General features: G+C 27.2%; 1 protein-coding gene and 1 long non-coding RNA gene across 3 annotated transcripts; one reads left to right on the top strand and one right to left on the bottom strand.

Moving 5' to 3' along the window:
- Positions 1 to 8,942: 8,942 nt before the first annotated feature.
- On the top strand, positions 8,943 to 9,802 carry LOC124837053 (uncharacterized). Its single transcript, XR_015781410.1, has 2 exons — positions 8,943 to 9,059; positions 9,161 to 9,802. It is a non-coding gene; the product is annotated as an uncharacterized LOC124837053 (long non-coding RNA).
- Positions 9,803 to 14,612: 4,810 nt separating this feature from the next.
- On the bottom strand, positions 14,613 to 18,422 carry LOC124837051 (uncharacterized). Of its 2 annotated transcripts, none has more exons than XM_047312332.2 (3): positions 18,218 to 18,422; positions 16,069 to 18,073; positions 14,613 to 14,946 (listed from the first exon to the last, which is right to left on the bottom strand). In XM_047312332.2, exon 2 carries the CDS (start codon positions 18,065 to 18,067, stop codon positions 16,199 to 16,201), a length of 1,869 nt encoding a protein of 622 aa, XP_047168288.1. In that variant the 5' UTR covers positions 18,068 to 18,073; positions 18,218 to 18,422; the 3' UTR covers positions 14,613 to 14,946; positions 16,069 to 16,198. The 2 variants fall into 2 exon arrangements, with proteins under 2 accessions (XP_047168288.1, XP_047168289.1); XM_047312333.2 differs by having other exon boundaries at positions 16,069 to 18,067.
- Positions 18,423 to 19,904: the final 1,482 nt, after the last annotated feature.

Raw genomic sequence — 19,904 nt, 5'->3', positions numbered from 1 at the left:
CACAAGGGAAGAATTGTTGTTGAAGGAAAATGAGAGCCTATTTATAGACTCAAGCAAATACTCTTTCGTTCTTCGTTTCCAGCCATTTAACGCTTTTAATCGATTAATATTCTTGTTAATCGATTAAAATGAGTACAACGACTAGTTCAACGGCAAGAAAACTCCAACGGTCACCTTTAATCGATTAATCAACTATTTAATTGATTAGTTAATCGATTAAAAGGTATTTTAATCTATTAAATCAAAGACAGTTTAAGTTTTCAGCTTTTACTTTGTTTAATCGATTAATACTAGTTTTAATCGATTAAAACAATGTGATTTTGACTCTGAACATCAATTACATAATATGAAAGTACATGGAATCAAAACCACTAAGAACCTAAGTTCTAAACATTAAATTACAATTATTACAAAAGCTTTCTATTGCAATACAAATCTTCATAAGATCTTCTTGAATCTTGATTTCTCTTGACTTGATTTGGACATCATCAAAACTTCATCTTCATCATTTTGCTAAAAGCGAAACCCTATCATCACGAGAGAACCTCTGACGCGGGGAAATATTTCTAGCAGCTGCCGCGAAGCATCCTTGCCCTGGTCCAATTCGCGATGCAAGCTCTCTGCATTCTGGAACCCTAATTTTTTGGGTGAGAATAAGGGCTGCCATGTGGCATCCTTCCCCTGCTTTCGTACCGCACCAAATGGGGAGGAAAAGGACCACTAATCTGAACTTGAGGAAGAAACCCTAAATAAGGTTTTGGGCTTGGCCCATTTTCAAGAAAAAAATTAATAATAAAAAAGGTGATTTGGACTTTTGACTCGTTTTCATAAAATAAATGATTTGAACATTGGCCCAATTTTGTTTCAGAAAATTATATTTTTTTTCAATTTAATTTAAACAATTTAAAAAAGTCATAAAATATTATTTTTTAAAAAAAATTTACGGGTTGAAACGGGTATCCGCGAGTTGAAAATAATCTGCGGGTTTTTTTTTATGCGGGTATCCAGTGCGTAGCGGGGCAGGTACGGGTACAATTTTTTACATGCGGGTCGGGTTCGAGTATCACACTATTCGTGTCCGATCCAACCCATTGTTATCCCTAGTTATACCAAGGTGGCGCTTAGGCTCCAAGTTTGCAAGAAGGTTGGTGCTCAACAATACGGGGGTGTCGCTCAACGCCACTTTATTCTTCCTAGTTTTGCCTTTTTTGAACTTCTATTAATTCTATGGGTTCTCCAATGTCTTTTTGGCATGTAAGCTTGATGTAAGTGTTTTAGATGCAATTTAATGTATGTATGTTTAAGAGTTATATAGAGTTTGTGATAAGGTTGTGAATGTCTTGTGAATGCAAATGATGAAAGTATTTTCAGTTTAAGTATGTGGAAGAGAATTTTGTGGGAAAGATCCTTGTGTTGTGATTGTATAATGTATTGTTGTAGGAGTTTTGAAATTGGGAAATGTTTCTAACTCAAATAGTTATCCAATCTCAAGTAGAGATGAATAGTTATGTGGTGAGGAGTAGGAGAAAGTCATTAACCTTGGATCTATTTGACCATAGGTGCTTGACGGACTAACCTTGGGTGGTCATTTGGGTGATATGTTGTTTTTCACCACACATGCAAAGGTGTCTCAATAGTTCGACATCAATACATGTATCTGGATAATCATGTCTAAAGTTTAGATATATGTATGTAAAGTTATGCTTGGTTTTAATGGATGATATTGAACTTTTATGTTTATGAATTGTACTAAGAGTATGTGTGATTCTTTCAAAATTAGCTTATCGTGTTGTTTATGTTTCGTTTGTTGTGTTTGATCTCTCTCCTTGACAGTAATCACCTAATTAGTGAATAGAGGAGGATGTTTGGAGTGGAGGATGCAAATATATAGATGGTTAGACTAGTATAGTTTTTAATTTTCCATATTTTGTTGAATCTTTAGTTTTAAAATGTTTAGACAATATTAGAATTAGAGCTTTGGTATATAAAACTTGAATTATGGTTATATTTTTGTAACTGTAATTACTTTTTATATGTTTTTTTTGTTAACTCTTCTTAACTATGAAATATATGATAATTTCTTTTATAGTATTAAAATGGGATGTTACAAATAAAAATATAATAATTAATTATAAACTGAAATTTAAATTATTTTTAACATTAGCTACCATTTTAATTAATTATTATTATTGATTTTAAATTATTCTTTATTTTTAAATTAGAGACTATGTCCCTGGTAAGATAATTAACAATAAAAATACACTTATTACAATTACAAATATAATGACATTCTAAGTAACAAAATCCAATTGCAAAAGTAAAAACATGTAACTCCATAAAGTTCAAAAATAAAATAATTAAAATTAAAATTTATATTCTTTAAATATAACTAAAAATTTTTAATTTTACAATTTTAAAATTATCTTTTCTATACATGAAAAAAATGTACTTACAAAATGAAATTTATCTAGAATATGTTTTTAGTCCTAACTTGAATACGTATTAGAATTAATTTTGTATATTTTGATAATAATTAATATAGTCTTTTTAATATAATAATATTAATTTTATTAAGTTTGTTTAAAATGTGTCAAAATGATATAAAAAATTCAAGTCTCGTCTTAAAACGCATTTAATACATCAACATTTTTTAACACATTTAGATTAAAAGATTATATTCATTTATTTTTAAAATTTTGAGACCAATGTATTAAAATTTGAGATATAAACAAATTTTATTTTTTCATTAATTTTATTGACTAAAAATATATTTAATTTTTCATTAAGTTTATAAAATGTAAATGTGTTTTTCTTTATATTAATAATATATTTAAAAATATTATAAAAGAAGATAGAGATGGAAAAGTTAAAATTAAGTACGTTGTAAGAAAAGTTTAAAAAGGTAAACATTATAATAACTAATATTATAATAATATTTTACATTAATAGACACCATGTTTTCAGTTTGGTTTGAGTTTTTAGTCGAATATAAAACAAAACTTAGGTGTATTATATTCAATTTCAATTTAAAATAAACTAAATCATGGTTTATATTTTCGTGTGGTTATTTTTCTTTTTTTTCAATAAATTTTTTAAATATTCTATAATAAAAATATGTTAAATAGAGATATTGTAGTTATTTTTTAAAATAAATTATTTTTATATATTTATATTTTCAACTTATTTTTAAGTTTATTTTTTAAATAAGATAATGTTAAACATTATTAGTCCGGAAGTCTGTCAAAGGTACTCTAATGCTCAAGTAAGTTTTCAGTTATATCAATCGATTATCACACTTAAGTCTTAAATGTCCAATGCAATCACATACCTTCTTACCTTACCTCTATATTTATATATTCTGAAATGAAGGATTGGTCAATTCCAGCCTAATGTCTTATAAATATGTTTTACCCTACTAATTAACATGAAATATTCTTAATCATGTGAGATACCGATCGATCACTAATGTTACTAGTGACTTATCAGTCTATGTTATTTTGAAAGTTTTGGAGAGTTAATCGATTGATCGCTTTGAGATTGCGTTGACCTGTGATGTATATTGTACATGATCCATGAATGTTAATTAATTATATCTATATGTTAAAAACAATTGGAAAATCTTGAAACCATTCATGAAAATTTTAACTTTTCAATGTTCAATTTAATAAGGAATTGAAAAAAAAATGCAGTTTGGACGAGAGAACACACCCAAGTTATTCAACGAAAACAAAGTAGAGTTTATATGACATATAACAGGTAAATATATATTATATTGAAAAATGTATATAAAAAACCATTTCTTTTTTATAATAGGTTTTGTAAAACATTTTTAAAAAGCAAAAAAGATAACGTAATGAATATTTAATTTATTTGTTTGATCACAAAACATGAATGTGAATTTATTAATATAATATTATATATTTAATATATATATATATATATATATATATATATATATATATATATATATATATATATATATATATATATATATATATATATTCACAAAACATGAATGTGAATTTAATATTATATATTTGATCACACACATTTTTTATTATTTAAAAACAATTATATTTATAAAGAAAATTTATCGGCCTACATATTTTATAATCTTATTTTATTTGTAATTATATTATAAAATTAAAATACATATAATAATATTTAAAGAAGATATATATTCATATTCTTATTTTATTCTTAATTTTTTAAATTAAAACAAAATAAAAATAAAAATGAATACTTCAAATACTAAAAATACTATCATATAATCATCCATTATTTTTTTTATTTAAATATATAAAGATTTGAAGAGTTTCTTTTCAACTAGTATTTATAAATTAAATTTTACATTTAGTGTTCATAAACTAAATGCTACATTTAATACTTTTGTTGACCTAACTTACTCCAATATTTTATATTATATGTTGTATTTAATAATGTTACTCTTTAATTAATATTATATTTTTAATCTCTCTATGTATATTATATGATGTCAACATATGTTCATTAAAATTACTAAATATTAATTCTATACTCAATAAATGTTTATATCAGTTTACATATGTTTATTTTATTCATTTTTAATGAGTTTACCACCGACTAAGTTGTTCAAACGGATAATTTATATGACATATCTCTTATAAGATGCTAAAAACAAAAAATCGTTTAATTTTAAAGCATGTTTCATCAAAATTACCACAGTAATATAATCAAAAAGTTCATTAAATGAAAATACCAGTTTGGAGTTGTTTTTTCTTTGGATTAATTTTATTCTTAATTTAATCCTGATTTTACCTCAACTTACCGATGAATCAGTCCATCTCAAGAAAATACTTACTAAGTTAAGCATAAAAAAATAATTAATTCAGGTTAACGGTCACACCTTCTCTATCTCTATGTAATCAATTCAGTTTTTAAATTCAATTCATGTCAGTAAAATCCATAGTGTCTTCTATGAAAGTTCATTCAAAAATCATTAAAAAACCAAAGGAAAATTAAGAAGATACAGAACACCTAATGGTCCTACACATTATTTTTTTTTTCAACTCTCTAATCAGTTTTTTAAGAATAACATTCCTAGAAGTAATCATATATTAGAATATAAATGAAATATGTGTGATTAAAGATGTTTAAACCTATATAAGATTCTAAAGAGTAATTAAATAAAGTCAATTTAGAAATAAACTAAAACTTAAGCTTGAAATTTAATTGCAATTTTGATTTTTAAAATCCTATAATATATTTCAAATTTGAAGCGAATGAAACATATAAAGATAAAGTAACAATTTTAAAAAATTTTAAAATTTTTGTGAACTAATAAGTTTCGATTCTTTTACAACCGAGATTCAAAAGTGTGTGAAATTTTAAAATTGTTGTTATTTTCTTTATTATTTTACCATGGTACAAAATTATAGGTTTTTGTTTTTATAAAATTGAAACTATACAAATGCTAAAAGACTACTCTTTTACTTCGTCTAAATATGCTTCAGTTCTACAACCGAAACAAAATATCACATATTATTGATGTCAAAACTATTTTCTACACTAGTAAAAAGAAAAAAGATAAATCTTTGTTAATTTATTCAATTTTTTAGATAATTAAGTTATAAACCTACACTTTATAAATACATAACAATGTGTAAATTGAAGTTAAAATATATCCATTACCCAAATCCAATTACGACAACTTCTTCAGGATGAATGTAATTTTGTAAAAACGCAATTTTGGAGCTTGAGTAATGAACAAAAGAAAAGAGAAAAGTTCAAACACACTAAAACCAAAAATTGAACTAAATTGCATTTAATCCAAGTTAAATATAAGATGTTTGCTGTACTGTTGATTTTTTTTTTTCAAATATACGTTTGAATCAAACGTAAAAATTATATTATATTTTGATTAGAACATGAAGTAAAATTCAAACCAATTTTTTACCTTTGATTTGGATCGAAATCTATAATTTATGATTTCTAAACTGTAAATTTGTTTCTTTAATTATGGACTTTATCTTTTGAATCAAATCATAATAAAAAAATTTGTTACTAAAAAAATAGTAAGATTTAAGATCAAATGGGAAATGTAAACCGAATAAATGAATTTTTACTACTCTAACTTTGTAATGATATATTAGATTTGTGAATCAAATCTATCAAGAAAAAATTATGGTTTTCCTGATTCTTATAAAATTTTTGAAAGAATTTCTTAAAAGTACAAAAATTATGATACGGGAACCTAATTTAGTAATTTAGATTTATATTGAGAAAATGATATGTTGAAGATTAAATATACGAGATTGATAAGTAAATGTTTATGTAAAATGAGACATGTGATGGACAAGTGTAAAAAAAAATAAAAAAACACTTGAAGAACACGTGTCATATATTCCAATAAAAGTTATTCATTTGTCTTACAAAGAAAATATGTGTTGATATTTGATGAGTGCATACTTATGCCCACATTTATGATTTAAAATTTAAATTTTTGATGAAATAATTGTGCTTAAATGGTTGATTTTAAGTGAATTTGTGATGATTGGAATGGTTGGGTTTGGGAAAGAAAGAGACGTAAAAAGTGAGTTTTAGTGCATAAATTATTCTTGAATGTTCTAATGTTTATTTGTGCAGTTAAGAATATAAGTTTTATTGGTCCAAATGGCAATTCAAGGCCCAAAATCAGATTTTATTTGAAACATTCAGAAGGGGCTAAAGTGCAGATAGAGGAAATTTCAGGATATTTGTGCAATTTTGGAAAGTCAGAAAATCTAAAAGATAAAATTCAGTTGTTGAATTTAATTTGGGAATATCAACAGAAAATATCTTCCAAATAATTTTATCATTATCTAAATCTTTTAGTTATTTGGAAGATATAGGATATAAGATAATTGAATTAATATCTATCAAATATTCTTTAAAACTGATTTAATCTAATGAATATTTGAAAGATATAATATATCAACAGAAAATATCTTATCAACAAACTATTCAGAGTCCAAGCCCAATCAAGCCTATATAAAGAGACCCAAGGGAGGCAGAAAAAGGGACTTCACTTAATTCATTCATTCTCTCATACTCCTCTTACTTTTCTTTCATCTCGTATTCAACTCCATTCATGGAGAGCTAAGCATCTAGGGCTATTCTGCTGTAATTCCATGACGGATTTTGAGGTTACGTTCAGTTAATGCAATTGTTTACTTTGATTATTGATTTAAGTTGTTCTCTCTATATCTTTCATCTTTCTATCTTGTTAAAAGCAAAGATTTTTGCATCATAATGTGTTTGAATCTACATGCATAGGGCTATTCTGCTGTAATTCCATGACGGATTTTGAGGTTACGTTCAGTTAATGCAATTGTTTACTTTGATTATTGATTTAAGTTGTTCTCTCTATATCTTTCATCTTTCTATCTTGTTAAAAGCAAAGATTTTTGCATCATAATGTGTTTGAATCTACATGCATATTGATTATATGAGTTTTAGGGTTTCTATTGATTATGTGAGTTTTAGGGTTTCTAGGTTTAAATTGAGAATATACTTTGATTTAATTTAGGAACTTTCATATGATTAAATGGTTTTTACTATCAATTGAGAATGTACTTTGATTGATTAGTAATAATTTCAACTATAATCAATTGAGAATTACTGATTAGCTTTTAATTTGGTTAGGAGATTTAAGAATAGACATGATTAAACACAATAGAATTTGATTGAGAATGTACTTTGGTTGAATTTATTGTGAATAATCTAGAAAGGTTTTGCATTTGATTGAGAATTTACTTTGGTTAAATGCATGATCTCCCTCGAATTAATTAAGAATATACTTTAATTAATTTGAAACTTAAACAATAATCAATTGAACAATTATCTGTGAATAACCGATGATGAATTTATCTTGGAAAAGTAGTGGAATTAGCCTATTTCATCGTAACTGTTTTTAAGTTTCTTATTTGTTTTTTAAACATTCTCCAAACATTACTTTTATCTATAAGCATTGCATAACATTCCGTAAGAGTCAGATATTAAAAAGCAATTCCGTGTTCGTTGGGAGATGACTCAGGGTTACTTTAGCCCTATCTACCTTCTTGAATACTACTTGGCAATACTGAAGTTGCCTTGAAAAGTAATATTAATTTGATAGCTTCAACGACAGCGTATCAATATTCAATTCTCAACTACTAATGTTCATGCTAGCTTAAACATATCATTTTGAGTGTAGAGAATCAATATACGAATGAACTTTGAAGCAAGTGAAATTCTTTTAATGGTTATATTAGGTAAGGACTAAAAAATAATATAGTATCACATTCATGATGTCGTAATAGATGATAATTTCTCTTTAATGAAGTCATCTCTTTACTCGAAAATTATATTTAATAAATAGATGCATTTATCTAGTCAACAATCTTAAATATTCCACAAAATGTCAGTCTCTTCAATCAATACAAGTCATAAATAAATAAACAAATGGAGTAAACCTAATACAATATACAATTATTACACGAAAAATAAAAGAGTAAATTGCATTGGTTGCTATTGTCTTTTATTTCATTTTGTTATTTCTAATTTATTCTCTAAATTAATATTGTATTCATAATATTTCAACCTATTATTATATTTATAGAAAATTTAAATTTTCTTATTTACTTGAATATTAGATATTTTTTTATAAATAATTTATTTTTTCACTTTTCAACTCTAAAAAATATACGTTTGAATTTTTCAATTCACTCTTATCTTGCCATTTGTTATTATGAAAAGTCATATTCTAGATTTTAATAAAAACAAATATTAATAACTCAATAAATTATTATTACCAATTAATTCTCAACTGATAAAAGTAACGTGAGAAGAAAAAGAAATAAATTTCGCTCTTATCAAAGTAATTGCATTAACTCAACCACTCCATTTTAATCATATAAAAAGGCATAAGGTCAATCCCTTAACACACATCACATTGTTGGTTTTGGAGCTTCTTACATCTTCTCTTTTCATCCTGATATTTCTTTTTTCCTTCACAACTTCAATTACCTTTAGCCAAACCTTGCTCTTTGTGGGATTTTAAGGTATATAAATACTCAACTTAGTTTATATATTTTTATGTGTATTAATTCATTATCTAAAAATTCAAGTGAAAAAAACTGACATACTTCAGCAAAATATTCAGAACCATGAGTGACAGAAATGAAAATGCTGCAGAACTTGGGTTGAATTTGAACCTATCTCCACCAAGGATAGTTGACAATAGCAATCAATCTGCAACTCAATCACCAGCAGTTTTACCAGCATCACCATCAAACTCATGTGTGTCCACTGAGCTTAACCAAGATGACAGTAACAACAACAATGTTGAAAACCCTAACAACCCAGAAGCTATTTCCCTTAAACTAGTGGGATGCCCTAATTGTCTCATGTATATGATGATCAATGAGGATAAACACCATTGCCCCAGATGCAAGAACACCACTTTGATTTATTTTCCTGATGACAAAAACCCTGTCATAAGAAATGGATAAAGTGTTAGACATCTCTACCATCATTCTTGCATGTTATCTTTTTTTTTTAAGTTATCTTTTTCCCTTAAACCCTTTCTATAAGAAATGCTACTTACTCAACTTTTGACCTTTATGTCAAAAAAATCACAAAAAGTTTAGAGTAAATGGCGTTGCTTGTCATAGAGGTTATATTTAATAAATGATTATTATACTAGGTTGACCATCTTAAATGTTTAGTGAGTTAGTTTTTTCTGTCATTAATAAATAATGTAAGTTTGATTATACTAAATAATATGCAAGATGCTTTAATTATCTATCTTTGAATTCCTTATTTGATTCATGTATGAGTAAGCCCATTTTAATTGTTTTTATTATATTACGAATTGAAGTAATTTTAAGTTATTAACATTTATTATTTAACTATTTTTTATCATTTTTTTTGTCTTTAACTTAATCTCTAATTAATAATAACAAGTCATAAAACAACACGATTAAATATAGACATGTAATAAAAAAGTTCAACCAAAAAAAATAAATTTGAATCTTTTCAAAATATATGTCAATATATTTTATTTATTATTTTTTTAATAAAGGATATTTTAAGTCTTACAGGTGGAAATGATCAATATTTAAATTAACTTAATCTAGTAGCTTATAAGATATAACAAATATAATAGTAATGGTAAATATCACCATCTTAAACAAATAATTATTTTTATATTGAAAGTCTCGTACTAAATATAGATAAAATCAATTTTGAGCATATAGGTAAGTGCAAATCTTAGTTTATAAACCGATTTTGTAAAATTGAGTTAAGCTTTTAAAGTTCACTTCTTAACATAAATATCATATTCATAAATTAAAAATTATCCTAACCAAATTTATTATTTGTTGTATCTATCGTTTCACTCATTATCGATCACTAATTAAATATTTAGTTTCACGTTCGAAATATATATGTTTTGACTTGAAGGAAGTGTGTTAAAAGTTCCAAGTTGATTAGAAATAAGACTAATTTAAAATATATAAATTAATATAAATTTCACCTTATAAACTGATTTTGTATGATTGATTAAGTTTAAAATTTATTTTTTAACTATTTTTATATTAAACATATTAAATATTATATCAATTGACAAGTTCTTATTCAATCAATACAAATAATACAAACCTAATTACTAACAAGTGAAAAAAAATAGGACATTTTTATTTTAAATATTATATCACAAAAAAAAATGTTATTTGACAAATAAGCGAGGCCATTTTTTTTTTATTTTAACATTTAATTTTGACCAATGGAAAAATTATTTTACATAGTCAAGTAATTAGAAATTGATTTGCTCTTATGTGATTTTCTTATGTCTAGTTTATTCTTATGAATAACCCTAGTTAATACTAACACATGTTAAAAGAATTTTTACAACTAATTATTAATTCACAAAAGTGGAAAATAAAAAATGGAAAAAAAAAATATAAGTTTCATTGTCATATCATCTTAATGCCTCAAATTTTCACAAAAAAAGCAAAAGTAGCTAATTTAGTATTAAAATTATTGCCCCAAAATTGTTAATTTGATTTATATCCTATAGTAATATTTTATTTACTTTTTATTTTTCACGAGGATGACCACCTGTGATGATAAATTGTAACTATGTGAACCTCAAATTTGTTCACACGAAACATTTCTCCAAAATTAACTACGGATACATTATTAAATTTGAGTTGAATTCATTTTAATAAAATTAAATATAATCAAGTTAATCTTGATGGTGAATTGTACATTAGAGTATATGTCATATTGAAATTAATTGATTTTGTAGAATTGTCAAAAGGGAAACAATTGAAATGCAAAGCATAATATTGCAGAGTCACATTTAGTGTTACAAATATGCTAATATCATATTAGCATATTATAATAATAAATATATATTAGTAATATGATAATAAACGTAGAGTTAAATATATTTTTTTCATCTCCAAATTATTATAAAAATTTTAATTTTATTTTTAAAATTAAATTATAAAATATTTAGTTTCTATGTTTTATGAAAATTAAAATATTTTTCTCAACAGAAGATTTGAAAAAGTTATATTATAAATAATCTCCACATATTATGTATTGGAGATAATGTTTCACATAATTTCCATAAAGTGTGTAGAGAAAATATTTATAATTTAATTTAAAAATGAAGCACATTTTTTTTAAAATAATTAAAAAAAACATATTTAGTTCTAAATTTAAATTCTAATTTATACAAATAAAAATTATTATTTTTACATTAAAAACCATTTTTTACTTTAGAAAAAGATTTCACATTAATACATTTTTTTAAGTTAAAGACTAAATAACATTATTAAATGAAGTTTCATAATATTCTTGGATAAGAAAAGTAAAAAAAAAATTAACATCTCATGTTATTATCCTTTTAATGAAAATGTTCTAACAGATAATAAAACATAATTTAAAATTTATTCAAATAAAGTTATTAATAAAATTTATAAAAAATATATTTTACACGAGTTTTTTAATCTATATTTTTGTACAATATTCATGCATTAAAACATGAAATTTTCTTTACCTCTGAGTGGTTTTTAAAGTTGAGCTTTTATAATCGAAAATTTTCAATAGTAATCTATATAAAGATCATCTAATATGAATCATATACTATATCATAAGATCAAGACTTAAATTTTATAAGATCTCTCTTTTAAAATATGATGTCATAATATAAAGAATAAATGAAAAAATCATCTTCAAAATATATACTTCTTCTAACAACTAAATAAAACTCTAATAAAATATAGATATAAAAGTTTTATATTAGAATAAAAATTACAACAAAAGTTTAAAAGTGATATAGCAAATTCAAATCCAAAAAATATAGAAGGATAATAATGAATTGAGTGAAGCATTTAATAATGATAAATGCAAAGCGTATTTTGTTATAAATGGTGACACATTTGGTATTAATTTTCTCTTGTTTTATTCATAATCCTCTCATTGGATTTTAGTGATTGGTCAACAAAAATCCCACAAATCCTTCAACTATCTTCTTTCTTTCAATGTCTCTTTATGTGCTCAATTCATTTTGCTTCTATAATCAAATAACGTGTTTCATACACAATTTTTTTTCGAGAATTGTTTTATAAAAAATTTGCAATATTTTTATAATAAAATATGTTATTTAAATATAATATTTAAAAGAAATTAAAATTTTATTAAAAATTTTGAACTATTTAAAATGAAATAATTTTATAAGTTATCCAAAAGTTAAAATTTTAAAAATTTTCGTACTTTTAAATTTACATATATTTTCTTTATACTTTTTGAATATTATATTTAAATATAAAAAATTATGAAATTTTCTATTACAACAAGGCACATTCATAAAGTGACTGTAGCAATATAAAAAAATCAACAAAAGATTATATACAAAACTACTCCTATTTTGATATCTTCTAAAAAGTTCATTCAGATTTCTTGTTCTTTCTGAACATCAATACCCAAATAAAGGCAATAGATTGGGTCAAAAGAGGAACATGAATGCATTAATGAGATCATCAACACCATAAAAGCTCACTAAGACCTTGTTCACTTTAATAGATTTGGGGGAGAGTGATTGAGGGGATTTGAGAGGATTTGAAAGTATATTTTTGTTTATTTGAGTGGATTTGGAGGTAAACGAGAGTGAATTTGGAAGTAAAGTCTTTGAGAATTAGTGCTTCCTTAATTTCATGAATACATGTCCATGTTTTTCCAAGTGAAAGGCTCGTGACGCCCAACGCAAGGGTTATGACACGTAGCATCAAATTCCTAAAGCTTACTGTCATGTGAGAGCCCAACGGTTTTAGGCTGGTGTCCAACACCCTAAACCACTATAACTTATTGTCAAGTGAGTGTCCAACGGTCTCAATTTGGTGCCCAGCATCCTTCCCACTATAACTCAATGACTTCAAATTTAAACTTGGTACTTGACAATTCTATGGTACTACCTAGCGTCATACCAACAATCAAACCTTGTGAATCATGTTTTAATTCAAAATATCATGTTTTAGTTTAAAATAAGCCTCAAATAGGCAAATTAGATAATATTAGTTCAGCAAACACAATTTTTAATTCAATCAAATCACCAATTCAAATCAATATATTAGCAATTTTCAATTTCATCATCATAATCAAACAATCAATTTAGAAATCAATCACTGTAAATAAACAAGTTTCCCTTATCTTAAAAGAAAAATCATCTCTCATAGAAATTCCACACACAAACAAACTCCTCAAGTATCTCTTATTACACAAAGAAGATTTAAATTAATAATTTGAACATACCCTCATAATATAACAAAAGAGTAAATAATCAAATTGAGCTATCTATACTTACATACAAACCTCTTAAAACTTACATGCAACATGATAAAAAGTTGACTAAAGAAAAATAACAAAAAAAAAACTTACTTTATTCATAAGTCTAATCAAATATACAAGCTTTGTCTAGAAGAGGAAGAGTTTTAAAAAAAGATTATAGAAAAATAAAGATTTTTATAAAAATGACACTCGTTTAAATGAAATTTTATTTATAATTTGATATTTTAATGATAAATTATTTGATTATTATTTATAAAATATTTTCTAATTCTCCTATTTCTAAATCTTCACTGTTATCCTCTGTTTTGATCATAGTAAATTTTTCCTCCATTAATTCTAATTCCAAGTCAAAAGCAAACACAAATTTAATCCTACCTTTTAAATTCTTAACCGTGGTTTTGAGAACCTAAGTTGATTTCAGTAGCTATAGAAACACACCATTAGACATGTCTGCTTTAAATTTTCTATCACTTCTTTTTATTTTACCATCTTTTCATCTTTTACACTGATATAATGAAAAATAATCACATTCTGTGAAAGAAAATGTGAATGCACGCAAACTGTAGCCTCGTATGAATAAAAGCGCACCCCTGAACAATAAAAAAAAACACCAAACCAATTTAAGAGTATGCCAATCTTAAAATAGTTATATGTTTGATCTCAGGAAAACAGTGACTTCGATTTTTTTTTCAAAGGTGTAAAAACTAACAAATACATAGTGTTGAATAACACATTCAAATTACAATTAACAGAATAAATTAACAAAAATTAATTGTGTTATAACATTAGCATTAGCTGCAGTGTAGAACCATCTAATCATTTTTCACTATCGCAAGCATGAATCCAGATTTTAATACATGTAACCTATAAACCATCATAGGAAATGATACAAATGTATCATCAATCACTTTCTTAAAAGTGAGTTTTAGATTCTAGCTGCCAAAATATTCAAAATGTTTCAAAAAGATTAACAGACAAGAGTTGAACAACTACTTTCTTCAAAAACTCGATGTCTCTCCACAATTTGCTATCTGTATACTGCAGAATGAAGAGAAAAACTCCACCCTAGTCCCGCCGCTCCCTTGTGCAACCCTAGAAGAATGAAAAAAAAAAAAACAGTGAATATAACTCATCCATGCAATTGAAAAAATTTATAAGGGGATAAATATGCAATCACAGTTCTATAAAGAATGTAACTTTTTTCATATGATGGAAAATAGCAACTGACAAATATGACTTATCAAGTAATTAAGGAAGACAATTATCTGACAAGTTGGGAAATTTCAGGAAAACTAAATCTCAGTCTAATAGACTTTCCTGATCAAGAGTGACAATAAAAGAAGTTACCCATTTGATACAGGCCACGTAAGAATAACACATTAACTTTCATTTTGCTATTAGGAAAAATATAACTATCATATTCAACAATAATTTTATACAGTTCCACATAACCCACCAACAAAACCAATATAAACTAAGGTCGGATTAATTAATTTATTGTATTTATCCTTTGCGAACTTCATGCACAGCAGTCATCTTCTCACGACACAATAGACCTCTTCCCAGTAAGTGCATAATGACAGCGATCTTCTTTTCAACCTCTAACTCTAGACCTTCTCACCCTCAGCCGATGGAAACCATTACTTTCTAAAAGCTTGTTCGGTAAATTTATCAATGACACATTATACACTTATATCAATTCGACTAACCAAATATCATCCTTTTTGAATCAATAATATACTCAATATTATTTGTTTACGATCTACATTAAACCATCTCTTGTTGTCATAAACATCAGTGTTCCAGCTTTTCAACAAAGTGTCAATCTAATTTCACGATCAACTTCCTTCTTATTTAGGTTCTATCCACGATCAAAGAGTGAGAGAGGTATATCCCTTTTTTACAGCATTTGTTACGTTTTTCTCTTTTTTTGTTTGTGTTACGTTCAGACTTAAGAGATCTTTCTTCAATTTTAATTTCGGAAATGTCATATTAATTTATGCATAATAATGATTATCCTGTTATGCACTATGTCTCTCTAGTGGAACATTGGACGAGAAAAAAAATTGTAGTTGTGGAGAGATAACCAACAGCTATCAAGCATTGATAACAATTGTGGAAAATAATATGAAGAGTGTGACAAACAAAATACAAGACATAAGCATTAAGGCAAGCAAAGTAATACAATGAGCTACAGTATGGTTTGCATATTACCTTTTTAGCAGTTAGTAACCACATCTAAATTCCATTGCGAGCCTTCTAGAAGGCAATATAAAACATGTAGCTCCCTGAGAATGAATCTAAAGGGCATCATCATCTTAGCAGTATGAACAATAAAGAATAATTACGAGTTCTGAAAACCAAACTCTCCCCATCCGCTACTGCTTCTTATATACTTATCTATAATGCCGAATTCCTGATTCTGAGCAACCCGTCTGGCATAGTTCTCAGTTGAGATTGGGCCTTTCTTCAACTTACGGTAATAAACAAGATGCCAAGGCCATAACCGAGCACAACCAAAGAAGGCATCAACTGTTAAATTGTTTTCATCGTCTTTTGGGAGTTCCAAGCCATAATTATTAAGAACCATGTGCATCTCCTCCATAGATACAATGGTTGAAATATCAGAATGGAGATTGACATTAGTTTCAGGAGCAGGATTCAATACATGTTTTCCGGTATGACTAAGACCCTTTGTCCCTTTTACTATAAATGGAGATAAATTCTCAACAGGTGGTTCATTTAGATCTGTAACTCTGTCAGATGGTTTTAAGAAGACATGATTTTCATGATTATCCTCCTGTACAAATTGGTTCTTTTCCACGTCATTCACAACTGTGTCATAAACTGCTGCAGCTTTTCCATTTACATCAACACCTGTGTCCTTGGATTTTGAATTCTCCAATTCCATTTTATTGCCACCAATTGTCTGCCCCTGTGCAGGTAAGTGATCCACAGTTTCAACAGCTGTACCATTAATGGGTGAGCTTTTTGAATTTGACCGTGTTTTAATTGGAGATGATGAAGGCGAACTGAGTGATACGGATAAAGACCTTAATTTTGATGATGAAGAATGTGATCTAGAAGACACTGGTCTTGATCTAGAACGGGAACTAGACTTTTGCAATGACTTGGAAGATTGAGAATTTGAAAGAGAGCGAGATTCAGAGAAATCAGATGAAAAAGAGGACGAGACTGACCTCTTGCGTATCTTTGCTTTAGACCTTTTAGGCAACTCCATTTCATTTCTGCTTCTCTTTTTTTCCCCGTATTCCTTTCTTTGATGCCTATATGTTTCTCTGCTTACAGATAACCGCCTCCCACCTCTCTGGTGTCTCATTCGCAAAGCCTCCCCAGTAGACTGCAGCCTCATCCGGAAAGCATATCCAAATTTATTCACATCTTCATGGCTCTTGTCTATTCTACTATTTTGCCGAACACCCAACCTATTGTATCTCCACTGGGAAGAATGTTCTTTCGGACAATTTCGCATTTTATGACCTGGATCACCACATCTAAAACAAGTCTGATGGAATTTTGAGCCATTTGGACGATTTGTGGTACCCTCAACAATATGTGCTCTGGTCACATTCTCTGGGGAATTGACTTCAGGAGAACCACCAGAGTAACCAACATGATAATCTTCATTCTCATACTTCTTATCATGGCCCTGATAAGGCTCATAACGATCAAACTCTATCGCATTTTCATTCCCGTTGTCAACCAGGTCGTGAACTGGCTCACCCCATCTATCATTTTCCTCCGTTTTGGGAATAACTCCACCCCCTTCATCAGGAGAGTCTCCATCATAATCCTTTTCCTCCCCAATATAATCTTTAAAATCATCGCGACGATATCCCCTCTCCTCATCAGGTGTAACCACAGAATTTGCCCTTCCCATCTTTTGATTCGACCATCCCCTGAAACCCGTTTTCCTTCTAAACTCATTCGCATTTCTTCTGCCACCCCTAGAAATTCTAGAAAAATGTGTGCTAGGCTGTTTGTTGGACCACGTTACTGTCAACAACTCCCCACATATACTTTTACCTTTCAGTGCTCTCAGAGCCTTTTCCGCATTAGGAGGGAAATCAAATACTACAAAGCCATATCCATCTCTTTTCAACTGAACATTACATTGTCCAAATTGACGGAATACACGTTCAAGTTCATCTCTTCGAGAATCCTCTGACAGATTACCAATATAAAGTGACATCTGCAACTTTACAAATTAAAAGACCACATTAACACAGTAAATAGCATGATCTTGAAATGGAACAGGAATTTCATCAAACACGTACAACGCACCACTAACGAGTATAAACAAACCCTAACCAAAAGACAGAAATGATTCAAGGTTCAGTACCACGACGAAAAGCCTGAAAGGGTGTGGCAGAACAGTGACGAAAGGAACCCTCTAGAAGCACCAGAGTGCTGTTGGGTCTATGCTTCGTTCTTCTTTGAAACTCCCTGCGTGGGATCTAAAAGGTGTTGAGAATGATAGTGATTTTGAATAGTGAGAATGTTGTCATAACCTAGAAACTCAGAACACAAGCGTATGAAAATAACCCTTTGTTTTCCCATGATTTTATTATTAATGAACAACGAACAATGATAGAGTTTTAAGAAAATAATTTATTGTTTTTCTTTTTAAATTTAAGATTTTTGTAATAAAATATATTGATTATATATGCTATTTCTCTCTGAAAATTTTTATTTTAAATAAAACTAAAAATAATAAATGTTGAGTACCGATCAGTGTATTGTACCATGCTATTGTTTTAAAATAAGAATTTTAATTCTATTATCATATAGAACTAAAAACAAGTAAATAATAAATAAATAATTTTAAGGCTATGTTCCAGAAACTAAATAGACAGATAATTGAGGAAAATCTTCCAAAAATAAAATAAAATAGAGGAAGAAAAAAATTATGAAATATGTGTCAGACATGATTTGTATTGGAATCTAGAAAAAAAATCTTTAAGTAGCTTCTTTAAAATTTTCTTATTTTTATTATTTCTTCTAAAAAATAATTTGTGCTCATCTTTTAAGAAATTTTATAAAAAAGAAATTGTTGTATTCAGTTTCTAATTTTAAGAAAAGGAATCACAAATAAGTCAAATTAAAGTCAGTGTAGGTTTGGCTTACACAAAAATGAGATAGCAATCTATAAAAAATTTAAATTAAATATAAAATAGAAAAAGGAAATATAAATTGGTTTTTCAGAAAATAGATTATTATTGGTGTTTATTTTTATCTAATTCTCTTTCATTTGAATATATTATTAGTCCTTATATTTTAAAATAAAAATATAAAGGATTCTTTTAACCAATAACAAATGTAAAATTAGTTTATATTGCCAATAATTCATTTCCGTTAACTTATATATCGTTTTAACATCTTTAAAACTGTTCCAGCTTAATCTAATAGAAAATGTAGATAACTAATTGTTATAGTCAGAAAGTTAGAAAAAAAACAAATTGAGTAATAATAAGATATGTGTTGATCCTCAAATTTTAAATACTAATGTTCATTATAACTACAACATGTATCATCAAATAGAGAGGAATATATGAATGACATTGCTTTTATTGAGTAGAACTTTAATGGGCTATGGGATAATTACTACTAAACAATGTAGTACAGTATTTTGTGTTAATGGAAAATTAAAAGTATTGGCTATGTGTGAAAGAAGTTATGTTTAATAAATATATTTTTGGGTTAAATATGTTTTTAGTTCCTAAACTATCAAGCAACTTTGTTTTTAGTCTTTCTTTCAAAGTAAGGTACATTTTAGTCATCTTTTTAAGGAAATCTTAATTTTTGGTCCTCCAAAACTAACACCGTTAAAAACCAGCTGATGTGGCTAACGTCTTGCCACGTGTGTTCACCGTTTTCCTTCCTAACTCTTGGCACGTGTGATGACACGGATCCACCATCTACATCATGACCCGCTTCACCTCCATCTACCTCCTCGACTTCTCCTCTTACCGTCCCCCAAATCACCTCACTATCCACTTCCAAAAGTTCATCCACCACTCCACCCTTAT

The sequence above is a fragment of the Vigna umbellata genome, chromosome 8 (genome assembly GCF_029865625.1).
Source record: "Vigna umbellata cultivar VRB3 chromosome 8, Vumbellata_1.0, whole genome shotgun sequence".
NCBI lineage: Eukaryota > Viridiplantae > Streptophyta > Magnoliopsida > Fabales > Fabaceae > Vigna > Vigna umbellata.
Note: the sequence above shows the minus strand (reverse complement) of the source record. Positions and strands in the feature narration are given on the sequence as shown.